The sequence below is a fragment of the Nelumbo nucifera genome, chromosome 3, assembly GCF_055504915.1.
Source record: "Nelumbo nucifera cultivar China Antique chromosome 3, China Antique-T2T, whole genome shotgun sequence".
Lineage (NCBI taxonomy): Eukaryota > Viridiplantae > Streptophyta > Magnoliopsida > Proteales > Nelumbonaceae > Nelumbo > Nelumbo nucifera.
In genome coordinates, this window is record NC_142651.1 from 14770336 (window position 1) to 14796048 (window position 25713).

General features: G+C 35.0%; 2 protein-coding genes across 3 annotated transcripts; both read left to right on the forward strand.

Moving 5' to 3' along the window:
• The first annotated feature begins 3160 nt into the window (after positions 1 to 3160).
• Positions 3161 to 12072, forward strand: LOC104597460 (CAAX amino terminal protease family protein). Its single transcript, XM_010259007.3, has 10 exons — positions 3161 to 3557; positions 4061 to 4152; positions 4365 to 4472; positions 4963 to 5045; positions 6777 to 6910; positions 7781 to 7830; positions 7969 to 8061; positions 8948 to 9039; positions 11165 to 11271; positions 11758 to 12072. The coding sequence occupies exons 1-10, from the start codon at positions 3279 to 3281 to the stop codon at positions 11797 to 11799; spliced, it is 1080 nt and encodes a 359-aa protein (XP_010257309.1). The 5' UTR covers positions 3161 to 3278; the 3' UTR covers positions 11800 to 12072.
• Positions 12073 to 22852: 10780 nt separating this feature from the next.
• Positions 22853 to 25238, forward strand: FEZ (NAC (No Apical Meristem) domain transcriptional regulator superfamily protein). Of its 2 annotated transcripts, none has more exons than XM_010259019.2 (3): positions 22853 to 23528; positions 23923 to 24227; positions 24368 to 25238. In XM_010259019.2, exons 1-3 carry the CDS (start codon positions 23348 to 23350, stop codon positions 25133 to 25135), a joined length of 1254 nt encoding a protein of 417 aa, XP_010257321.1. In that variant the 5' UTR covers positions 22853 to 23347; the 3' UTR covers positions 25136 to 25238. The 2 variants fall into 2 exon arrangements, with proteins under 2 accessions (XP_010257321.1, XP_010257331.1); XM_010259029.2 differs by having other exon boundaries at positions 23926 to 24227.
• Positions 25239 to 25713: the final 475 nt, after the last annotated feature.

Sequence of the window (25713 nt, forward strand, 5' to 3'; positions counted from 1 at the left end):
CAAGTGGTGTTACTGGATCGACTCTTACCTGCATTGGATTCTACTAATCTTGCATATTGTAACTTCAAGCACCCAACGTTGGTTTATTCACCATTATTTTCATTTCCAAGCACTGGTGTTAGCCACCCTCCCAAAGAAACAAGATCAGAAATTCTGTATAACTGCTGAGAATATTAATAATAACCCAGAGAGAACTCTGCTCTTTTTAGACACCTGAATTGCTGCTGACCCATGGCTCCACAAAAAATCCCCAGAGAAACATCATCCTACATGTCTTGTGCCACAAATTGTTCTATAAAGTATAACTCAAATACTTCACCTCAATCTTATCTAAATTCCCTAAGTCTCAGTTTGGAAGGAGTACAAATACAAATATGTACCTTGTATTATATTGTATGCATTTACAACACTATACATATTTGTATTTGTACTCCTTCCAAACTGAGCCTAACAGTAACAGTAGATCGCTGCTGCTATGTTGTATACCCTTCCACTTATCTCCAAGCACAAGCCATTAGTCTGTTGTTCCTTTGCTTCCCCACAGAGAGCTTCCTACCAGGACCAGGATCTACAATGACTGGCTGTACTCTGACAGTTGGATTGGTTTAATATGGTCTGTTTCTCTTTCATCAGGTGGCCTTAGCACTCTGTTCCCTGGTTCTAATTCCGAGGCTTCATCTTCATTCACCAGTCACCACCACCTGCAAAAGGACCAACATAACCTACTTAAAGATTCAAGTCTATGGCCTGGACAGTAGGACCGTTTGACCGCCTGGTCCGAACAGATAACTCGTTGCAATTTAAAAAATATAAAAAAACAATTAAAATAAATAAAAGTCAAAAACCATTTTCCAGGTCGATCAGGTTGATGATTCTTCGACTGCCCGGTTAGTGGGTTACTGACCAATTCCGTGGTTTTTGGCAAAGACTGGGTCAGGGGTGGACGATCAAACCAGTGGCCAAAGCGGTTCCCGTTCTAGGTCCGGGTCCATTTTCAAAACATTGGTGCACACAGTACTTTTTCATATTGCAGACATTCATTTCCCTTGTTTGGCAGCGAATCTTCTAAATCGTTTGTTGATCAGTATGTTCACTATTTGAGCTAGTTTCCTTCTCTCAAAATGTGTATATACTGCCATGGATGTTGCTTATCAATTTTCTCCAGCCCATAATCACAAAAGTTTCCATACATTATAATGTCCCTGTATTTTAATGACTTTCCTGACTTTAAAACTTGATGTAGGAGGGCTAGCAATTTAACATTTGTTGAATCCCTTGACCCTCAAGAGTCCAGATCCCAAGTACAAAGCCAATATCAGACCACTGCAGCCCCTAATTACACTAATTAAAAAGAGGAAAGAATGTTGTCCCTAATCACCTTACCTATTCTCGACCTCCCTGGATTACCCATACGTAAAATTCACTATTGCTGATAAAAAACCATAGGCCTCTCAAGTAAAATTGACAAGGCAAGGTCCAGATGGATTAGAAGATTTGAAAATCCCTAGCAGAATCTCTAGCTAGAGAGGGGACAAATTGGGACTAATTGTGCTAGGGATCTGCTTAGGTGTATGTTTTGGGGGTGTTGTACTTTGGGTAGGTGAATATTTTGCAGAGGTTACATATACTTTTCTTTTATTACTTGGGTAGGGATTAATTGTGCCAGGGATCAGCCCTTACTTGTAATAGCATTTCTCTGGTCTGTAACTGATCAAAAATATTGAAGAGGATGGAATGAAAGAACAGGATTCGTGTAGCTGACCCCGTTGGGAAAGGCTTAAGATGATGATGTAATAGATCAAAAATAATCCTGGACACCTAACCTCCATAGCCTTCTTATTTCTCCCATAACATTTACAATGCAATTTCCATTTCTACAACCTTCTCTCTATACCTCAAATTTAACCCAATATACCTTTTTCAGAATTCATTGACCAGACGTCAAGCGAATTTTCTGATTTTCATCTAAGAGCTTCTGAATTGTCACAACCATCTTATGTAATTATTGAAGAACCTTTAACAATCAACAGCTCTTAAGGAGAACAACTTTTAGCAGATACCACAGCATAGCATACAAAATCTTCAACTAAAAACTTTTGAAATCTATTTCGTTGGCTGTGTGTATTTTTACATGTGAAGGAAGAAACAGAATAGAAGCTCAAGAGTTTAGACTAAAATTCAAGCTAATAGTTGAAAATTGGTCTAACTGGGAACAATATTCTGTTAGATTACCCACTATAAAAATATTTTATTAGCTTATATTGACAGACTTCTATTGGTGATAAGCCTGCAAAATTATTCAAGTGTTTTAAAAATGAAATCAGTTGAAGTATTTTTTTTTTCTGTGTAAAAGTAGCAGTAACACCAGAGTTGCTACCTAAAAAAGTTGCTATTAGATCTGATTGGCAGCTTGGTATAAACTAGGTGGTAGGTAGGTATTGATGTAAAGCTTAAAATGTAGAGGAATATTACCAAGTGGTGATAATTAAACAAGTTGAAATTTGAGAAAGAAGTGTCATGGGCCTTAAGGATTTTAGTAAGAGAAGCAAGATTTTTGGGATCCAACCTGAATTTCTTTGTTCAGGTGGGTGCTGAGATAAACAAATAGCATGGCTGATTCACTAGCATTGTTGTACATGTAAAGGATGTAGCTACATCTGGGATACAAACTAAATACATCTCTGTTGATACCCAGCTATTTTCCTGATTCCCTCAGTCTCATAATAGTCGCTTTGGTTTGGTCATCAATGAGTATAGAACATGAAGCAGAGTTCAGATTGCATTCCACAAATTTCTTGGCAAGGCTTCAGCTGCAGCCTCAACATCAATCCTTCAGTAGGAGGAAGAACAGTTTCATCTGGGCAAGCATATGTACTTCCTTTTCTCAGAAACTGTAGGGACCTTTCACCTTCTTGTTCACAAACTATATAGCAACAAGATAAACAATTGCTCACTAGCCTATGCTGATCGATCACTCGGGAGTCGGGATCTGCTGATGGGCTTGGCATCCACATGGTTTCTCGGTTCCCCTTCTCAGACGCTTGTCACCCACGTTTAGAGCTGACGTGGTTATTGCAATTGGCCTTGTAGTATGACCTGACACGAGTAAAACTGTTGACTGTCGTCTTTTGACATAAGTAATATATTCATACGGAAAGTTTCCGCTTCCAATTACTCACCTTATCTTCTGCGGTTCTCAGTAGCAAGGGGTTACAGCTCCCGCTGAAAAAAAAAAGTAGCAGATTTTCAATTCAAATTCGAAGTTCTCAAAAGTCAAAATGGTTTTAGCAATAGCGTCTCCCTCTCTGGTTCAGTCCTCGCTTCTGAGTTTCTCTTCTTTCCCGAGGCTCTCTGCGTTGCAAACCCCCGGGAAAAAAAAACATGATTTTCTTCTCAAGAGACATCCGACATTTCCTCATCGTTTTCCCCCTTGCCGGTCGAATGAAGAAGTATTACGAGTTCAAAATCTTAAGGGAATTCCGGTTCCGCAGAGAGGGCACCATTCCATCTGCTTTTACAATGCAAAAGAAGAATCTGAGGGCAAGTTTCAAGGAAAGGTATGATTTTGGGCTTGAGCTGATGTTTTGAGACGAAACTTTCTTAACCACCTAGAGGTTAAGCTTGTTGCTTGAGCTGATATTTTTCCTCAAAATATCAGTTCAAATACATTTACTTTCTCTTCCTTTGTAGCATTACTATTGTTACCTCTTTCTTAATTGTTGAACTTGCTAATATCTTTTTACGGCAATACGAATTCAAAGTTCCATTTAGTTTAGGTTTTGGTGTGGGTTGAAAAGGGCTTTCATTCAAATTTTGACGAAAACATGGTGAAACTTAATCAAATAATCTTGTAGAACATCATAAACGTTTAATTTAGAAGATCCATTACATAAACTTGGTGGAATAGATTACGTTTATGGTCGAGCAAAAAGTTCACGAAATTATGGTTCTTACCTAGAAGATAAGACGGTATGCTGAGAATTATTATGCTATTTGCTGTAATGGTTTGGAACTTTGTGAGTTTTGGATCCGTCTTTTACTCTCTCTGTGTACATTGAAGGAAACTGGACTTGACTGGCGGATCCTTAAGCGATGGGATGTTCCTTGGAAATGGCAAACGGTTATCCTTACCATGACTGCATGTGGGTTAAGGTATGTTTCTTAGTTTTTTCAAAAATTCTATCTCAAAGTGGAAAACAATATTTTTGTATTTTTGTACTGTTGTGTGCAAGGAGATCTTGTCATGAGGTATTTTATTGTATTTTGTCTAGCCATTTAAGAATCTCTGTTTATCTTCATCTCCCTTTCATTTGCTTTGAACAACACTTTTGTCTTAGAATCAAACTAATTCTTTTTCCAGGCAGTTTTATTTTGACAGGGTTGGTGGAGGCAGCACTTACACCATATCTAGGATTTCGAATTGGAGAAATGAATTTAGATGAGAAGGCAGAAGTACTTTTTGTGGATCAGGCGTATGGATCACTATCCCTGTTTATTTTTCATGTTCATTCTTGTTTTGTTTTCCAGGGTATTTGACAAGTGGTTGTAAGGCAGTCAGCCACTGGCATGATATACGATTATACATGGAAGATGGAACTTCCAGAAACTGACCTTAGGGAATAAAAATAATGATGTTTTTTTCCTGTCCTATATAGGAAAGTTCCATATTGTTTCTGTCAAAAGAATTCTATGGAATGGATGGTTATAAACTTATAATCATACAATCCGATCAAGTTTTGGTGCATCAGGTATCCTAAGTTGCTCTTATTAGATATCGTAAGAATGCTATGGAATGGATGGCTATAATCATACAATCTGATCAAGTTTTTGTGCATCAGATGTCCTATGCCCAAAACAGATGGTCTACACTAATTCTACTTGCTATCTCCAGTTTTTCTATCCTGGATTTTGAAAGCTTAAGTGTGTGTAATATAGCTTTTTTTCTGTATCTGCAATGTGCAGCGTTGCAACTGCAGTTGTACTTGGAGTTGTATATGGTCTCACAAACACCTTCCAACCTCTTCCAGATGATCTTTTCCGCTATGGTACATCCATGGAAATCCTGGGCTAGAAAATGGAGCTATTATTTTTATTGCTTTTATACCAATATCTTTCATTGTTTTATATGACATTTATTGTATGATTGATGCTTGTCTCAACAAAGGACTTGAAGAAAGGAAATCCAGGCACTGTATTAAAGGCTTATGCCTGGAAGTGTGAGATGAGGAAGAAAGCCTCAAGGCTTCACCTTGAAGGCTGATGCCTCAAATATGAGATGCATGGTAGATGCATAATAAAGGTTCACATGTCTGGCATGATCCTAATGCATATTTAGAATGCTGGGTTATTTTCATAACTCGAAACTTTATTTTTCTTTTTTCTTATTTGATATCTTTTAATTTGCTAAATTCACAATTCCCTTATTATGTATAATGCAAATACATTTTTTGGACTCCCTTGAGGCTCTCTTCACATTAATAGTTTCTCTTTTTGTCCTGTGATATTGTTCCATTCACTTCTCTGCGGTGCATGCACAACACAAGGTTAGTCTTTTTTGGGGTTGTTTGTGAATGTGAACCATTTAATTGGATTGTCATTATGGACGATGATGATGGGCCAGGTTGAGTTTTTACAGGGCTGATAATATATGTCTGGGCCAGGCATCTGGACTTTCTGATGTAAATTCATAAAATTATATTTAAAAAATAAAATTTTAATTGAAGTTTATAATCAAAATTATGAGAAGAAGGTGTACATATAAATATATATATTTAATATGTAAGCATGTACAATAAATATTATTTATAGCACATGTATATATTAACTTCTGGGCTGGGATGTTCGGACCTAGGATTTTATGGCCTGGCCCAGCCCGCTTTATGTGTGGTCTTGATGTGGACCTGCCCAGGCAGAAGTGATTAACACTAAATGGGCCCTACAAAGTAATTTTTTTTTCAAAATTTCTAGGAATGGTTGAAAATGGAATCAGTTATTAGGGTGTGTTCTTGAAAGAGAACAATTTCATATTTTCTCAAGAGGGCCTCCAGCATAGGTTAAGAAGTTAGTTACAATCATGTTTACAGAGAAACCAACCAGGCTGTTGACTGGCTTGCAAACAAAGGTTTAGAGAGTTCTTAGTTGATAATCCTGTTCTTTCTTGGTCTTTTAAATGGGATGTGCTATCCCCCATCTTGTGTAGCCCTTTTTCCTTTATACCAGGAAAAAAAAAGAGTGGATGTGGGTCCACAGAATGTGGAATCAGAATCCAACTTCAAATCATCAAAAAGTCGATTTCAAAACTGGCAAAAAATTTTTTCTTGGGTATTGGTGTGATTTCATTCTTCAAAACCCACTGATTGGCAAATACATTTTCACCAATTTTCAGTAATTCTGTTTTCAGAAGTGGTCAAAATCATAATTATGCACCCTGGCAAATGCCCCCTAATTTGCCTACAACTTTTAAGTTTGTGGAAAAAAAAAAGAAAAAAAGAATCAACCAAGAAAAAGAGAGAATGCAAGCTTAAAGCTTTTCACATTAAAGCTTATAGCCTCATGCATTTAGAGGTGCCAGACCTGCTGGTATCTTACCCTTTACTTCATGCCTCTAGTTGATGGACAATAGAGGACATATTTGATTTTATGAATGAGCATTTTCTAAAAGTGCACAATTATGATACCAAGTCCAGTCATAATAAGTCTTTAGTTTAATGTGTTTTTATACATTTTTTGGAAATAAAAACAATATGCTGATTCAATATAATATGGTATTGTTTCAGAATCGAAGGAACCTTTCAATCTACAGAAAGGATGGCTTTTATGGGCTGGAGTTGGTCTTGTTGGTGCTTTTACTGCGGTCGCATTAACAGGGGCAGCCATGGCTTTGTTTAGTGGGGAGAATCCACAGAGAGAGGTTAGAATTGGATGTAAATTAGTTTGTAATTGATATTGAGGAGACATTCATTTGCTTGGTCTAAGACTGCACAATTTACTTTTTGCTCCTTTTGATGGGATTGCAATTAGTTTCTAATTGATATTGAGGAGATACTCATTCATTCTCTTTGAGCTATTGGATGAGGGTGTGATCATCTATCATCAAGTCCGTTTTCACAAATTTCCTCGTGGTTCCCATAAACAGAAAGTACAATAAGATTGTGTGTTTTGCACTCAGCTAACTAGGTGGACTTGGATGCAGATAGACAATTTTTTTTTTTACTTCACAATATAATGTTACATGTATATGGTACAAGTGCAGAAATATAAGAATGATATCTTTTTGGTAAAAGATATATGACAAAGACAATAGCTGTAACCATTGGGCCTTAAGGATTAGGATTCATAGACTCAATCATAAAAATATTTTTAATTTTTAACTACTTCTCTTATTTTATATAAACAATATACTAATTGATGGAAAATAACACAAATTAAATTTAGAAGCATAGATAGTATTTAAAAATTAAACAATTGAAAATCGATTATATTAAACTTATCAAGTAGAATGAATAAACATTCATTCTATTATTTTACTGTAATAATCCAATATTTTGTAGTCACATATCACAAACTCAGCAAAGAGAAGGGCCATCTTGAATATCCTGTCTGTGTCCACATTTATAGTATTGCAATTAGTTTGAGGTGTTTCAGAGAGTCTAGGTAACATAGGTTTTACCTCTGCATATGTTATTTAGTATAAAGAGATAATTATTTTCTCTAATAAATAATTTTACAGCTTGAATGTACTCTATACTCTTTTAAATATCTTTTTATTTAATTGTTTCAGACTGATGCTCTAGTTCGCTTGTTACCATTGATTGGCTCTTCAAATATCAGGTACTTTATTAAGGGCGTATTAAGTTTTTACAATTTTATGAGTGTGAGTTATAACCATTTTACTGAAAGATAATTCTCACAAATCTTTGGAATTGATCAAAAGCAAAGTAATGACATTCTTCCTTGTTTATATTCAAGCACTGCCTGTCTGGTGGGAATAACAGGTGTTTTGGCTCCATTACTTGAAGAGACTGTATTTCGAGGGTTTCTAATGGCGTCCCTGACTAAATGGTAATTTTCTTCCTTTTCTCTTTTTAATTTACATGTCTTTTTTTCAAAGTTTTTAGTAGCAGAATGCTGGTCCAGACTCAAGCAGTTCCGTAAAATTGCTTCTCATGTAATATCTTTATTGAGAGACCCTACTAAGTAACTAAACCAGGGTTTAAAAGCACAGTACATTTGACTTAAGACTCAATGAGGTCGATTGAAGTTTTCCGTAATCCTTGTTAAATTTCAGCTGTATGTGTGCAAACGATTGAAGGCTTGGTCAATCTTCATCAAATTTTAGATACTACCCCCCCCCCCCCCCCCCCTCAGTTGAGTGAAATTGATTGAATCCTTGTAAATTTACTTGAAGGTTGGATGCTATAGTGGGATCTAATTGGAAAGGAAAGTATCTATTGAATGAAATTGATCCTTGAGACTTGACAAGCTGACTTGACTTTTTGTTTGTTCCATTTAAATTTTGAAGTTCAGTTGAGATGAATCTCTGAATCTTTTTGAAGGGCTTCAAAATTTGGATCTTCAGTTTGTCTACAAGTTTGCCATGGTTTCTTCATAAAATGTGGCAGGAATAACAAAAGCTGCCAAAATTGCCTCTTTTCTCTGCAGTGTGAGAGCTAATTCATTGTATAAGTGTACCCATGTTTATTTCATGTTTCTTTTCATATTCACTGATGTTTTCTCTTTAAACAATGGATTCACTGAATAGTCTTATGTGGAGCTCATCATATCCAATTCCATGTAGTAAGTTAGATTTTTAGATTCAGTTTACCATTTAATTTTAGGACTTTTTCCTCTTTTTCCATCTTGGATGTTATGTTTTCTGTGGTGGTGACAGCTAAGCTCTGATTGTGCAAGACTTGGATTCTATGTTTTCTTTGTGGTCATTTTGCAGGTTTCCCACCCCAGTTTCTATCCTTATTAGTGCTGCAGTATTTGCTCTAGCTCATCTTACTCCTGGAGAGTTTCCTCAGCTATTTGTACTAGGTAATGCTTTTATTTATGTTCAATGATCTTAGACTTGGCTATCCTACCAATATGTTTGTCCCATCAAAATATAGTATATACATAAAATAAGATAAAATTTTTAAATGTAAATGTAGAAGTTGATGGGTTCTGCAGATGTGCCTTCACAATTCTAGTGTCATCTGTGTTGTAATGGAGGCTTTGCTTGTTGAAGAATCTTTTGATCTTCTATGAGCATTTTATCTCCTTGACCATGTCCTTTATTGTTATATTTCTATTGAACATGAGTGCACTTCTAGGTATCTAGTAGCAGTCCCAGTAACTGACAAGAGGAAGGGAAAGGGAAATGAGTAAGTAGCTTTAAAGATCAATTACTGCACTTCTAAGGGATTTATTTTCTGGAATTAAAGTCTTTAAATGGGAAAAAGGTGGCTGAAAAAGGTCATGGATTGAAGTAATGAGGGAGGACATGCAGATTAATGCTTAAACAGAATATATGGCCTTAAAGTAGAATATTGGAATAAGATTCATGTAGTAGACCCCAAATAGCTTCTCTGTGGATTTATTGGATTGGATTGAGTTCAGGATGTGAGATTGGAGATATATCATGCGTGGTGTGAGAAAAGATTGTTCTTATTTCTCTGTTTTCAGAAATATGAGGTTTGGCATGAAAGTTCAGTTTTGATTGTAATCTGTAAGGCCAAAGTAGAGATCTATTATGACTAGCAGTGGAAAAGAGGATTTCTTATATCAGGAGTATGATGTTTGTAAAATAAAAAAATAAAAAGAACTCAGTTTCCATTGCAGTCTATTGAAAAATCTTCAGTAGAAACATATTATGAGTAGTGGGTAAAACTGTAAAGGAGCTCTTCTATTACTGGTTTGGGCATACGGCTCAGTCCTGACAAGTCTGTTGGGAGACCAATGTTATGATATATAAAACTTCTTGTGAGTGTGCTCCGGTCAGAACATATCAGAGACCCCAAATAATCACGAGTGAAAGATCTATTGGACAGTTAAACTTTGATGGCTTAAGTGTTAACCAAAGCATTGACTAATCATCAACTAGTGAACTGACTTGTCAGTTCATGGCCCTAGCCTACAAACTGCATCACTAATTAGTCAGTCAACATTCACAATCCAATTGCCTAGGACAACTAAACATTGACTAGTCTAGGCCAACACTGATTAGGTCAACTAGCAAGTAGTTAACCTAATCAACCACAGATTTATTTTATGTTTTATTTGTTTGTGTTTATATAATTATTTAAAATAATATCATATATACTATTTATGTCTTTATTTTGTTATATATATTAAGCATTCATGATGGCATGTAGTCCAATTATGGTATATAAATTAGAAAAAAGATAAAATGAAGAAAAAAACAGTGAAGTAAGCCCTTTTAAATCAGTAGTTTTAATAATAAAAGATGTGCAACCTTTAATGGATGACATTACTTCTAAGTTCGGTAATCCAAGCTGGGCTATATGGCAAGAGCTTGGATTGCCAACATCATTAGTTTAGGTGGTGGAAATAGGCTAGGTCAAATAGGGAATCTCCCTACTTGACCCGACCATTCTGTTGTTTTTAGTGCCATATCCATTGTTAAATTATGAACTCTTAAATTGTTTCTTTATACTCCAATTCATGTACTTTTTGGTGTGCCCCCATCCCTTCCATACAGATGACAGTGGAGGATGCCCTGGCTAAGATATCAGGTTGATAGTGTTTGGTTTAGACACTTTGCTAGTAAGCTAGTGACTTCCATACAGATGATAAAAAGTGTAGGTAGGATGGAATCTCTTTGTACTTCCTCTAAGATGATATGATTGGGGGAATTGAAGGAAGGAAAAGTGGATAAATATTTATAGTTTAGTAGTGTACTGTGCCTTTTCTTTTGTAGTGGCCAATCTGAATTATATGACTGGAAAGCAGTACTCGAAAAAAAAAGAAGCATGAATTTCAGTTTCTGTTCTAATTGATTATGTTATGATTCTCATAGCAAGTAGCAACAAGGTTTTAAGTTTCCTGTTCTTAGGTTGTGAAAAAATTTTTGCCGGTAAAACTCTTTTTTGATTTTCTAAAAGAAGTTGACTTCGCCATCTACTTTTTGGGAAACCAACTAACATTCTGGTTTATACAGGGACTGCACTCGGATTCTCTTATGCTCAAACTCGCAACCTTTTAACCCCAATCACAATACATGCTTTCTGGAACTCAGGAGTTATCCTGGTGCTCACCTTTCTTCAGGTAAGACAATCACATCTTTTTCTGGATTCAAATCTGCTTGATGTGGGCCACAAGCATTGAGCACCAAACAATCAAACATCCACAGGTGTACATGTTTCCATACTTTGATACCGAAATCAAGTTGAACTAAGATCTTGTGGCTGAGTTTTTTTTTTTTTTTTCCTTTTTTTTGGACCCACGAAAGTTTGCATCTGCATATCCAGACCATTGATTTGATGGCCTCTCTTGTTGATCTCTAGTCGGAAGAGCCATTGGTTGTCTGATGCAACCAGTATTGTGTACTGTATATATTTGATAGACCAAAAGATGCCATATGATCATTTGGCTAGCATATAATCCAGTTATCACAACTTCTGGCCGTAATGTCTCTATACCTTTCGAACAATACGATTATCTGGATTGATGACCATGCATCGAACAATTCCTTGTCATCGGTGATGTCTAATACGTGGACTTCTTATTTGTCTGTTTGTTTTGTGCCTGCAGCTGCAAGGATATGATATCAGGGAGCTATTGCAAGCCTCCTGAAAGAGATTCAATCGATTTGGGGGGGTGATACGTTTCTCTCAACTCAATTTGTTCTTTTCATGTATAATAATTATCTTTCTCTATGGCAAAGTAAGTGTAGAATTTGTAATTTATTGCTGCGGTTGCATCAGTGGAAATATGAATGAGGAGGATATGGTTGGATACTAGGAAAACCAATGTTCAAAATTTTGTCACAATGAGGGCGTATCGGGTATATTGTATTGTATCGGTAGTATTATGATACGCTAAATAATGTGTATTTTGTTTTTTTTTTCGGTTGTTTCCAGGGGGTGTAAAACTTTGGGGAAAAAAAAAAAAAAACTGAAAAACAGGACGAGTGATGGAAACACCCGATAAGTAGTTTGAAGTTTGAACCACGAGGAAAACTTTGTAATAATCCTAAATATGCATCAAATAAATGCTCAAAACGTCAATTGGTTATGAACAAGGCAGTAGGGTATAAATACATAAGAAAACGTAATTTAATACTTTATGTAAAGTGAAATATTAGACCTGAGGCTGAATGGCTAATATAGAGGTTTATGTGAGCCGATCTATTCATAAGCTATTCGGGCTTGAGTCGCTAAATACTCAAATTTGACTCAAAGATGATTGAGCATTCGAGCTCGAGTTGATTCATGGTTTGCAGTAGCCGGTAGGGCTGTTCACAAGGTCCAACTCGACTAAATCGATCAATCCAGACCGACTCAATTCGAGTTGGCCGGGTTTTTATAAGCACCAGTCGGTTTTGGGTTGTACAAATTTATAAACTGATGGTTTGGGTCGGTTTTGGTTTTCTTGTGTGAAAATCGAAACCGATCCGAACTGAACCGACTTAGTTCCTAATTAATTAAGTTGTCTTTATCCTAATTCCTAATTACAACCTAACCTAGTCTTCTAGTTCCTACTTAATTAAGTTGTCTCTATTCTAGTTTCTATAGTCTTTTACACCAAATAGGCAACCAGTTAGGCAATTACAATTAGAATTAGGTATCATTTTTTACTTAGATTAGAATTTAGAAAGTTTCTTGAAATATACAAATTTTAGCCTTCTTTCTATAAAATAGTTTGACTTTCTATTTTTTTGATAACTTTTGTCTTCTATTCTAATTCTAACTTGATCCGCCCCCCTTAGCCCCTCAACTCAAGCACAATCTCTATTCTCTAATACAATTTGACTCTCAACTCAAGAATAAAAAATTTAAAATTTCAAGTTCTCAAGTCTCAACTTCAAGACATCATTTGAACTTCGCTCTCCCAACTCCCATCTTCTCAAAGTTCTCATTCTCTCAACTCAAGCTCAAGTCTCATTCTCAAAGTCTCAACTTCAGTCATTCAAAGGTTAGTATTTTTTTTTTAATTCAATGCATGTTACAAGTTGATATATTTTATTTGTGTTTTGTTTAAGTTTAAGCTTTGAAAAAAAATCCGGTTAATGATGATATATTTGCAAAAAAAACTTCAGTTTTGTATGAAAAACCTAATCTATTTAAATATATATTTCGGTTTTAATTTAAATATATTTTATATTTAAAACTGCTAAATAAAGATATTTCAGTTTTGCATAAAAACTGAAATATCTAAAAAATATATATTCTGAAATATGTGAGATATATATTTCCAGAAAATATATATTCCAATATATTTGTATGTATATTTTTGTTTATATATATATATATATATATATATATTTCTAAAATACATATTTCAGTTTTAAATATATTTCCAGAAAATATCTTAAAAACTTTAGTTTTCAGTTTTTAGAATAGATATTTCCTTCTAGGTTTCTATGTTCTTTTTGTACAGGAGCAAAACCAAAATCGACCCAATCTGACTCAAACCGACCAGGTCGGTTTCGGTTTCCATCTCAGGTAACCCGACCAGGTCGGGTTGGTTGGGAAAACCCCAATAAACTGACCCAACCCGACCCGTGAACAGCCCTAATAGCCGTCTTAATAAAGTATTAATTTTAAATATATTTTTATTTACAATATAAATAAATAAAGGAATTTTTGCAAGATAAATGACCACATTTTTTGAATTGACATATTAGGTTAAGTTTGTAAAAGACCAAACCAGTGATTGGGAACGTTGACTGACTAATGGCCTTATCGATCTTCCGTGTTCCTTCTTTGAAAATTTTTGGGTTTTTGAGTTGCCTTTGATTTTGGACTTCAAAGTTCTCCCTAAAACAGGTCTATTGAGCCCATCGTTTTTTTTTTTTTTTTTTTTTTGTATTTGGTGATACACACCACTAACATGTTTTTTTTTTTATCTCTGACGGGGATTGGGGATGGGCATGGGGGTTAATTTTAGAATCGGGGTTGAGGATGAGGAATATAATCACTGTCTTGAACCCGTCCTGTTGCCATTCCTACTAATAACCCCCTAGGGGTGCAAATGGATCAAATCATGATCCAATTTGATCTAATATCCGATCCTATTTGGTTGAATTTGGATAACTCTTGTTCGGATTCGGATCCCCCCTATCCGATCCAAGAAGATCTAATCCAATATATATTATATATTTATAAATATAAATATATATAATACATATAGATATGTTATATATTTATTTATTTATAAATATATTTTTTATATTATATTTTTATAAATTTGTTATGTTATTTATTTATTTATAAAAACATGTATATTTATGATGAAAATAATTAAAAAATACTTGTATTTTTGTTTATGTTTTATTTAAATTAGTATATTTTATTTTTCTTTTAATAATTTATTAATTTTTAAAGAAAACAAGTTGGATTGGATTAGATCCGAAGATCTGATTTACTGATAGGATTCAAATTTAAATCAAGTCCTATCAGATCCGGCATGAATAGTGTTGGATCAAATATACCCTGATTCAAATCGGTTCCGATCTGTTTGCATTCCTCCCCCCCCCCAAACTCGGTGGTTGCAGGAATTGAATCTCCATCTATACTGGAGCAGACCAACCAGCTAACATGCCAATTGAGCCACCCCTCAATTTGAGCCCATCGTATTAAATAATCTTTATTATATTTTTAATTTTTGGTAAATAAATTTTAATAATTTCAGTATTTTTTTAAATTAAATTAATTACCTAATTTCCCAAAAATAATTATCCATAGTTAATTGTTTTAAAAATTTGCATTAAATGTAGTGATAATATATTCATAATTAATAATAGTTCTCAAAAAAATATTTTACTGAATTTTATTTGTCATTATTTATTGATGATTAATATCTAATAGTGTACTTGCATTAATAATAAATAGTTTATTGACAATTACTAAATTACTAATTAATAATTCGATTTGTAATTACTGTAAATTAATAGTGACTGGTAATTATTTATTTTTTACTAATAATTTTCTGTTAATTTTAAATAATTATTTACTATTAATTATTAATTAAGAGTATCAATAATTTTTTGATAATTATTAATGAATAATTCGGTTATTTAGTGGTTTATTCAGTAATTTCCAATAATTTAGTAATTACTGTAAATTAATAATTATTGATAATTATTTATTGTTATTTGACTGATAATTTATTTTTAAATTTCAATAATTACTTACTGTAAATATTGAAAATTAATGGTAAATTTTGTGATGATTTACTATTAATTTAACAAAAAATATAAATATTGTCAATAAATTAGTATATAACAATAAATTAGTAATTACTTTAAATTTATTGTGATAAGTTGTTAAGTATCACAAAAAACTGTAAATGGATTACTGAAATATCAATAGTTAACTATTAATTAATTAGTAACGTATAAGTGATTTTCGGCTTGTTTATGGTTAATTATTAAGGGCCATTTACTAAAACACCCCCTATGGTTTCATGAATTTACTAAAACCTATCCTATAATTTGTGTGTTTTAGTAAAACATCCCCTATTGTTTGCAATCTATTTACTTAATTGCCTTCCATTAGATGAAAGTGGAAAATAACAGTTTTAACACTAACATCCATTCAAACCCTAATAAAACACAGACAACCACTATTTTTTCCTATTTGGTTAATTTTGTTTTCTATACAAAAAAGTGTTAGAGGTACTTTTGGAATAAACAACCATGGGTCCTTACCCTTGAACTTTTTCCACTCAATTAAGGGGTACTTCTAGAAAAAACAACTATGGGTCCATGCCCTTAAACATTTTTCACTTAGTTTAAGTGATCATATTACTATTTTCATATGGCAAAATAAATAGTTCTTAAGAAAGGTCGATTAAGTAAATAGATTGCAAATTATAAATGGTGTTTTAGTAAAATACAAATTATAGGGTAGGTTTAAATAAATATGTTAAATAGAGAGTGTTCCCAATTATTAATCAATTAATTCGGTTCAATCGGGTTATAGATATGGGTTGGATCCGAAAGTAGGGAAAACAGTAGCCAATTTCTCTAATTTTAGTGCACTAATAGGCTGGCAATGAGCATTTGGAGCACCGTATGGTTGCCAATAAATTGGCAGGTGCACTACAATAATGCAAAATTGTGACAATAGGAAATGTACTTGTTTTCTTCAAATAAACAAGCTTTCCTTTCCAAAGGTAGCATTTAATTGTTTGCCACTGTGTGGTTTGAAAAAAAAAATGTAGCAGAAGGTAGAAAACCTGTATGTGTGTAACTAGATTGGAGGATGAAAATTATAAAAATTAAATAAAATAAAAACTTCCAAATTATCCAAAAATGTCTAGATTTCAAGTTAAGGAGAGAAAAGTTACTAGTTACCAAGGAATTTTCCATTGTGTTATGACTATGGCGTGCAGAGTGCAGTGGATTAAAAAAAAAAAAGAAGTAATAAAACTTTGGTCTTTTTCAAAAATTCTGACTCAAGTGAACTGGATGGTAGATTTCTGAAAGTATCGGCATGCCGCGTGCACTTGAGCCTGGAGCTCATGTTTATATGGGAGCTTTTTTTTTCTGTTTTGGTAAATTGTCTAAAACTCATCATGAGTTTTCAGCATTTTTCTTAAATTCACTATAACTTTTCAAAATGTCTAAAACTCACCATGTCATTAACTTGACGTTAATCAGACTAACAGACGTTAATAAATTACTATTTTAACCTTCATAGAAAAATATAAAATATATACAAAATAAATTAACGGGTGTTAATATATTACCATTTTAATATTTAGACATGAAAAAAGGAAAAAGTTCAAAAAAATATTTTCAAATATAAAATACATAAAAACATAGAAATTACAAAAAATATAAAAATTATAGAAATTACAAATAAAATAAAAAATTATTTTCAAATTATAGAAACTGTAGAAATTGAAAAACAAAATCAGAAAATAAAAATTGTAGAAAAACACAGAATTTGTAAATAAATAACAAAAATACAGGAAAATTTATAGATTGTAGAAAATAGAAAAATGTAAAAAAAAAAAACAGAAATTATAAAAAAAACATTGAAAATTATTTAAAAAATGCAAAAAAACAAGAAAATTGAAAACTGAAAAAGACAATTTTTCCTCTAACTCACTATTCAAGGGTAATTTGATAATGAAAATTGTTATTTATTCTGACATAGACACCTCTATTAAGAAGCATTAACATTGCACCAATAGAATGTGAGATTTGGAAAATAAAAACTTACTGACATGGTGAGTTTTAGACATTTTAAAAAGTTGTGGTCAGTTTAAGAGAAATGTTGAAAACTCATGGAGTTTTAGACAATTTCCCCCTTTTTTTTAATGGGAGAAAATTTGATGTGGATCGGTCCCCCATTCATTGCATGCCACATCATCCAAATATTTAACCATGTGAAGGAATTAAACTTATTTATCAGGTTTTTGCTTTTTTCAATTTATCGAAAAGACTTGTTTCGTTTCCTCATTCAAAACCCTTTTATCTCTCCTGAACTGAAACCCTCACAGCCGGATTCCCCTCTTCCAAAATGTATATTAGCATCAGGAGGAAGAAGAATCTAATATCCCAAAATTCACTGTATTCCCTGCTTTGTTCTTTCCCTTGGAATCAGATCTCCAAATGCCCGATGCCTCTTAAGGGGATTCTTCCAAAATATAATCAAAACTCTGCAGTCAGATCATTTGTACTCTTTCCAGAAGGAGCTTATTTTGTCTTTGTGTTTTTTTTTTTTTTTTTCTCTTGTTCCTGTTAGCTGTAGAGTCCTTGTTATGTTAGTGCCTGTCTCTGATGTATCTATCTTTCTGGTTTTATTGAAATTTCATCAGTTTTCACCAAAAAAAAAGAATGGAATATTGCACTAGACAAGCACATGTAGCTACTAGCTAGCAAGAGCATATCGCCATATCCACTCATGGTCAGAAATGCTACTGTATTAAAATAATTCCTAATAATTCCTTAGGCTCAGTTTGGAAGGAGTATAACAGTGCAAAACCTTGTATTTTGAACTATTTTGAGTGTATTTGCACTGTATATATTTGCATTTATACTCTTTTCAAACTGAGCCTTAGGCTCCTTCTGTTTGAGATGCAACTTATTTTGGCTTAGTACAAATGCATGGAAGCACAAACCAATCGAGTATAAATTATGATTCACTTTTGCTTCAATTTTACTTTACTCTGCCTTGAGTTTTATTTTGCATTCAATTCATTTGCCTTGAGTTTTATTTAGGCTCAATTTGGAAAGATACAAATACAAATATGTAGAGTGCAAAACTTTATATTTTCTATTACATTATATGTATTTTCACTGTACATATTTGCATTTGTACTCCTTTCAAACTGAGCATTCATATTTTTGCATCAGTGCAAATGATATTGCATTATAACAAATAAATTGGATCTTTTGAGCTTTCCTGATCCGGATCCAACCATTCCACAGTTGGACAACCACTCAAAAAGAGGACCATTTTGATGGTGTCACTGTCACAATTACTCATAACACGCATATATCAGCTTACTAATACTTTGTTGCATGGCTTTCAAACCGCTGATAATCTGAATGATCGGACCGTTCAGCTTGGGAATCGTTCATTCAACGATTCCATTAACCAAGGCCAAAAACGATTCCATTTTTTGTCTCTGGCCAAAAACCGTTGAACCAGTCAATAATCTATCAACCCAGGTGGTTGAACCGTCAATCCATTCAACGATTTTTGGCCTTTTTATTTTTAATTATTTTTAGAATGAATCATCCATTCAAACCGAACAGTTGAACCATCAACCTGAAAACCAGTGGTCAGAACGGTTCAATTTAGAGGTCGTTTTTTAAAACCATGCTTTATTGACATTTGATTTAATGAGTTATTTCAAGCGTAAGTGTGCACTTTTGTTGTTCAATTGAATTCTAAATCCCCACCTTGTTTTCGTATAATCAAGTGCTACCCGACACCAATTATTTACTGGCAAGAATAGCCCCCCCTCATGTGGCTTTGTTTGTGTATTATGTCTAAGAGTGCTTTTTTTGTTTTTTCAATTCCCTTGTGTGTTGGTGTGTGTTGTCTTTTGCTCTTTGTTTCTAGGGCTTAGTAAACTGGAGGAATCTTGAAGTTCACAATCTCAAGTAGATGGTGCTTATTATGATTGATTTTGCAATTGAAATAAGGCTGGCCCCATCTTATTCATGGATTTGTAACTTCTCATCAACTTCAGCCATAGAAAAAAGCCAAAAACCAAGTTGTATCGAAATACTAAAAACAAGTTTAAGCAAATTTGTTTCTAGGGTGCATGACTACTTGGAACTCTCTTCTGGCCTTACATGCTCCATAGAAAAAGGCATAATAGCTTATCATGTAAGTCATTTAGAGGAAAGTTGGATTATAAAAATCAGAAGATTTCAAATGAAGTTAGCTAGCATTCAGAAAGACTATTCTCAGCAACAGATAGATAGACCCAAGAGATGCTTGAGTGAATTGAAAGCATGATGCTTTAGGTGATAGACTACTTTGATTGCTGATTGGGGAAGTTAAGGGCTCTGAAAATATTGTTAAAATAGATAACAACTACAACTACGTACTTAGCCTCTATATTAGAAACATGAGCTGTTTGTGTGAGGTCAGTACTTATTCACATAGAGCTGGCCATCAATGAGGAAATTTTGGGTTGGCTAATGAAGTATAATAATTAATAAAATCACTGTGTACTTAGATGCTGATGCAGAACCCCTAGTAGGGTTATATGGCCCAACCTACCGGTTCAATACATGCATGGAGCTCCATGTCCAAGAGCTGGGATCATTTCATTAAATGCCCAAGTGTAAACCAACTTAACAATATGTCCACAGATCAAACGGTTAAAAGCATTTGGTTTGTGATGGATTTTGACCTATGGTTGGCCTACATTATCGTGACTCCCAAGCTGCCATGTGTATGGCATAGAATGGTTGTTCAGTAATCCGTGCTACATAAGTATTCCCAATTACAAGACATATCTTTAAGTTTGTGACCAAATGATTTAAAAATTGCATGGATTTTGTACATGAGAAAAAAGATGGGTTCATTTGAACGTATGCACAGAATTAAAAGCATGATGTAGTAAGTCAGAGGGGGGAATTTGGGGCTGCTTAAGATAATAATTAGAAAAATGTGACCAGCTAATTGTTGGGATTTAATTGAAGCTAAGTTGTATTTTGTTAATGACTTGAGGTGGACTTGCTACATCGGAGACATAATTATTTTTCCGGTGTTAATGTTCACATAGAAAGAGGTAGGAAACTTAGATTTTAAGAGTTTGACCCATTTTTTAACTTGGGTTGCACGCATGGGTTGCAAACCCTAGGTCAAGAAACAGACAAGAAGGGTTTCAAACGAGGGCTAAATTTGGAGTTCCAAGTGGCCTCTTTGACTCAAAGATCTTCCCTATTTATTAGTTAGTACTTGATTTGTTCTCCATCTAGCAGACATGGTTGGCAAACTTAAGTAATGGGAACTAGTTTAAATTAAATATGACTACAGTTTTTAAGAAGTGAGAAACCACCATTGCTAATTTCTTAAAATTAAGCTTATTTGGCTTTACCAAAACTGAGAAATCCCATACATTGGAGTATTTCCCAAAGCCTACCAAATAAATGGAATTTGACTTTTGCCTTTTCTTTTTATGACCAAAGTACCCTTTGATCTTTTAGCCCTTTGTGTCCCATGTCTGTCATGGTTCCACATGGCAAGCTCTAGGAAGAAGACCAACCTAGCTACCAGATTCTTTGTCTTTTTCATTTGCGCATTTTATGCAACACTTGAAAGCTAATAGGTGCATTTTAGTTTCAGTCTGAAGTGGATAATGTATGACCACGAAGATCCTACTAAAGCATTCAGATGGATGACCAGCATGCCCTAACTTCACATAACCGTTGAAAGGGTCTCCCTAAAAGGGCCAAAATAAAGGAAAAGCAAGGTGCAACTTGAAATGACAGAAGGTGCAGTTTACAACAACACTAGATGCAACATAATAGCAATTTTTTTTGGGTCCATCTGTGAAAATTAAAAAAAAAAAAAAAAAATCTTGTTGGGTATCTAGAAAAAGATCTAGAAAAAAAATTAAACTCTGATCTTGTTGGGCATCGATCTAGTTGGGGTGTGCATTAATGATTGGATTGGTTCTTGAAACATCAGACACATTTACAAAATTAAGGCCTAAGGGAGCTTCATCACTGTCTTCAAAATCGGATCAGATTGGATGGTCGGACCGGAAAAACCGGGAACCGGTCACCTAATCAGTTCTGTTTTCCTCCAAAATCGTTGATTTTGGTCAGCAAACCGTTAAATCAGCCGGTTACTCTTTCGAACGGTCTTGACCGTTTTTCAATTATTTAAAGTTTTTTATTTTTTTGTCAGAACGGGCTGGCCGTTCGGGTCAAACGATCGGACCGTTTGAACTGATAACCGGACCCCTGACCGGTTCGTTTTTAAAAACCATGAGCTCCATATATACCGTATAGGCCTTGTTTCGTGTCCCCAGAAGGTAAGATGCTCCCATTTACAAAACACTTTTAAATTTTCTACTCTATAGTATTTAATATATATATATATATATATATATATATGCTCATGGTGATGATTTTCCACTCCAAGCTAGAATCAATTTCATTGGATGACTTAATCAACCACATGAAGATGGGATCGCTTTTTCCAGCAAGATTGGATCATCTTATTTGAACTTTAAAAGCCAAGACACTACCCTCGATTAAATTTGCTTGATAATCCCACCAAGCTGGTCTTTTGTCAGCTACTGAAAAACAAAAATAAACAGGTCTTTTGTCTAACAGATCTCCTATATATGTAAGGATTATTTATACAGTTGAGATAGCAGAAAATATATTGTAGTATTAATTAGACCCAGATTCACTAAATTAAGTTAACCCTCAAAGGCCAAATTTATCCTCTCCCAACAACTAGGTACTATATATTTTTCTAGCACAGTAGACCTTATAAATTAAATGTCAATTAATGTAATAAGCTGTAGCTGATATGGGAGGTTGGCCCACAACGGGAGGCTGTGAACCACGTCTAAGGGTGAGATGGTTGTTTAATTACTAAGTCCTCTTCTCTTGTATGGGTGAGTGGACAGTGGTGCTGCTGTTATGGTTAATTATGATCAGACGCTTTGAGGGACCTGCATTAAGATGCAACTGTTGCACTCTGACATGTCAGGGGCAGATATGTGATGGGCAGGCAGAATGTGGAATATAAGGTGTGAGAGAAATATAATATATAGAATTGGGATTTTTTGGATCCTGAAGAGAAAATAACAAGTTTATAGAAAGTAGATTAATGGGCTTTCAGTGGAATTTGCAGGCCTTGAGAGAATCTTTTGGGATTGAATATACATTTGAACTTTAGTATCGGAAGTTGTTTCAGCCCACATTTGCTCAAAGGATAACTGAAGTAGAGATTATAAATAAAATATTACATAGAAGTCTGCTTTGTCATGGTCTGTAGAGAGAGATATCAAAATTTCATGAGATGGGCATGAGACTTTCGGTTCGAAAATCCCCAAAAACTGCTGATTTTGTAGTCTCTTGAGATCCCTCACGTTGGTTTTTAAACACCCCACGTACGGGTTCAAGAAGGGAATCATGAAGTAAGAGTTTCTCCATTGAAAACGCACGATCCCCTTGACTTGGGTTTCTTGGTAGCTGTTCACAAGTGAGAGCTTGGCTCTTAAAGCCTCTTTGTAAGCCACCGCGATCCTCGAAAAACACACGAACTCCATTACAGTCACCCTGAAAGGGCGGCCGAAGCTTCGGAAGCAGATCCCTCCTCAGGAAGCATATAATGGCTTTGAACCAAGTGAGTTGGGCTGTGAACTCAACTGGGTCCGTCTCATAAGTTCATCATATAGATTTGCTTTCACAGTCGACCCATCTGCTGTTCGACTGATTTCTAGCTAAGATTTGCCGGGAGTTTCGCTTATAATCTCTAGAAACTTCTAGCTAGCTTAGTAAAAGAAAGGCAGATTAAAGTGACGATAATACATGCATCTAGCCCTTTTCAGATTGATAAAACAAAGTATATATCCGAGTTTTATCTTGCATTTGTTCTTTTCTTTTCATCTGTGACTGTCCTGGTTTAATTCTCAGAAGAGTTTCACAGTTAGAAGTTACTAGGGGAGACGAGAGAGAGAGATGGATGAGAAGAATGACATGGAAAAGGTGGATGAAGTGATGCTGCCTGGGTTCAGATTTCATCCAACCGATGAAGAGCTCGTCGGGTTCTACTTGAGGAGGAAGATTCATCAACGACCTCTCTCCATTGAGCTCATTAAGCAGCTAGATATCTATAAATACGATCCCTGGGATCTTCCTAGTAAGATAATCCAAAACCATGCATGCCTCACTACTTTTTCATGAGTACTTAATTAATTAGTTGGGTGCAGTGGAAAGTGGGAACTAGCTAGCTAGTTTTAAACTTTGCTTTCTGCCCATCTCTCCTCTCTTTGGATCGATACTACTGGTTTTAGGGTTGTCTTAGTTTCTGTTCATGATAAGCCTAACTAACTAGCTTCTTGTTTAATTAGCTGTGTAAAGCACCACAAGTTGCACTATGATCGATCTCTCCCACTTAGCGCTATCTAGATCTGTGCTTTTGTAGGGTTTTAGTTTGTTCCATAGTATATATTTCTATTTCCGTAATGCACGGTTATGTATGTCTTCAACTTTGTGAGTAACATTTTATTGTTTGTTATTCTCATTTTTGCAAGAAGAGTTGGCAACCACGGGAGAAAAAGAATGGTATTTCTACTGTCCAAGGGATCGTAAGTACAGGAACAGTGCAAGGCCTAACCGAGTGACAGGTGCTGGGTTTTGGAAAGCAACCGGAACCGATCGCCCCATTTATTCCTCAGAAGGAACCAAGTGCATTGGTCTGAAGAAATCCCTTGTGTTCTACAAGGGAAGAGCTGCCAAAGGGATCAAAACTGACTGGATGATGCATGAGTTTCGGCTTCCATCTCTCTCCGACTCGGCCTCATCCAAGAGGCCTATGGATAAGGATCTTCCTGCCAATGTAAGCTTAGCTTAATTTGTATAATCTTCTAATAGCTACCGCTGCTTTGATATTTCTCTAACTCATTTTACTTATTGGATGATATATGGATATGTTTAGATTAATTATACTGATTAGTTTTTCTCTTCTCCGGAGTGTAGGATTCATGGGCAATTTGCAGGATCTTCAAGAAAGCCAACTCCATGGCCCAGAGAGCTCTCTCTCACTCTTGGGTCTCTCCATTACCTGAACCCACCGGATCTGACATACTCAGTAGTCAAGGTGCACACTGCACTCAGTTCAGTCCAGAGAATATATCTTGCACAACCGAAGCTGGATCTGGCCTTCAGTTTGGTTGTAATAATGACCTGCAGCAATGCTCAACTACCTGCAGTTTCCCAACTTTAGATGCTCCCTCGTATAGATCCAGTAACCACCCTTTTTGTAAAACATCCTTACCTCCCATTTCAAATGGACAGCTTCCTGCAGGCTTCATGTTCTCACCAGTTGAGTTGGCAGGAGCTGGCAAGAGTACAGTTGATGTTGCTTCCATGCTTTTAAATCTATCACCTGCAATAATGGGGGATGCCGCCGGTAAAGTCTCAGAGCATATAGATTTCGGTGGAGCACAACAGCAGTGCGAGGGCTTCTCAATCACCTTACCACAGGAAGAGATGCAAGGGAACATGGGTGCAGTAGGTGTAGAAGAGACATGCTTATTGAGGAAGAACTCATCGTCAAATATCTCCCAGGTTAATAATAATAACAGCAACAACCAGTGGGGAACTGTCCGAAGCGTTGGGTTTCCCTTCAGTTTGCCTTCAAACATGTCTGAAGCATGGAAGCTCAATTTTCCATATTGGGATTCTCCTCCCTGTCCTAGTGAGATGTCCACTGCTAGTTATTCCATAAACAAGTGTTACACTTGATCATCATTCAACAAACTGTCACGCATACATGACTAAAAAGTCTAAAAATACCTACCTATGTTCCAGTTTTGAATGAGCAGTTTGAAGTTCATCTGAGAGAATATTTTCTGTTTACTATTGCTGTACAGTCTTTCTTTATTAATCCAAGTAGACAGATTGGCTATATTTGATCTAGATCTTCTTTTAGGTCTTTTAATTTTAAGGTTGTGGGGCTTAATAATATAGACCAAGTATGGAAATTAAATTGAAACTTATCATTTTCTCCCAGAGGTTCCAAACACTCCATTAGTTGACAAAAAAAAAAGGATCGTAATACAAATTAAACCACACATTTTATTTACTGCACTCGGTGCTTTTTCAAACAGTGAGTTACATTCAGGGGGATTGGGATGTGCTGTTTTCAAAATATCGTAACATATCGGTACATATTATATGATACGTATTGATACATACATGATGTAGCACATAGCGATACGCATCGACTTTTGAATTCATTAAACCACTAAATATTGAGATATAGGTAGGAAGAAAGAATATTGAGATTTGAGGACATTATTTAATGGTTAATGCTTATTCTA

Bases quoted from the DNA above. Each gene is read 5' to 3' on its own strand.
- LOC104597460 (XM_010259007.3), top strand. From the start codon at position 3,279: ATGGTTTTAGCAATAGCGTCTCCCTCTCTGGTTCAGTCCTCGCTTCTG. The intron at 7,831-7,968 runs GTACTTTATTAA...TTTATATTCAAG, and splicing joins ATTGGCTCTTCAAATATCAG to CACTGCCTGTCTGGTGGGAA. The intron at 9,040-11,164 runs GTAATGCTTTTA...TGGTTTATACAG, and splicing joins TCCTCAGCTATTTGTACTAG to GGACTGCACTCGGATTCTCT.
- FEZ (XM_010259019.2), top strand. From the start codon at position 23,348: ATGGATGAGAAGAATGACATGGAAAAGGTGGATGAAGTGATGCTGCCT. The intron at 23,529-23,922 runs GTAAGATAATCC...CATTTTTGCAAG, and splicing joins CGATCCCTGGGATCTTCCTA to AAGAGTTGGCAACCACGGGA. The intron at 24,228-24,367 runs GTAAGCTTAGCT...TCCGGAGTGTAG, and splicing joins ATAAGGATCTTCCTGCCAAT to GATTCATGGGCAATTTGCAG.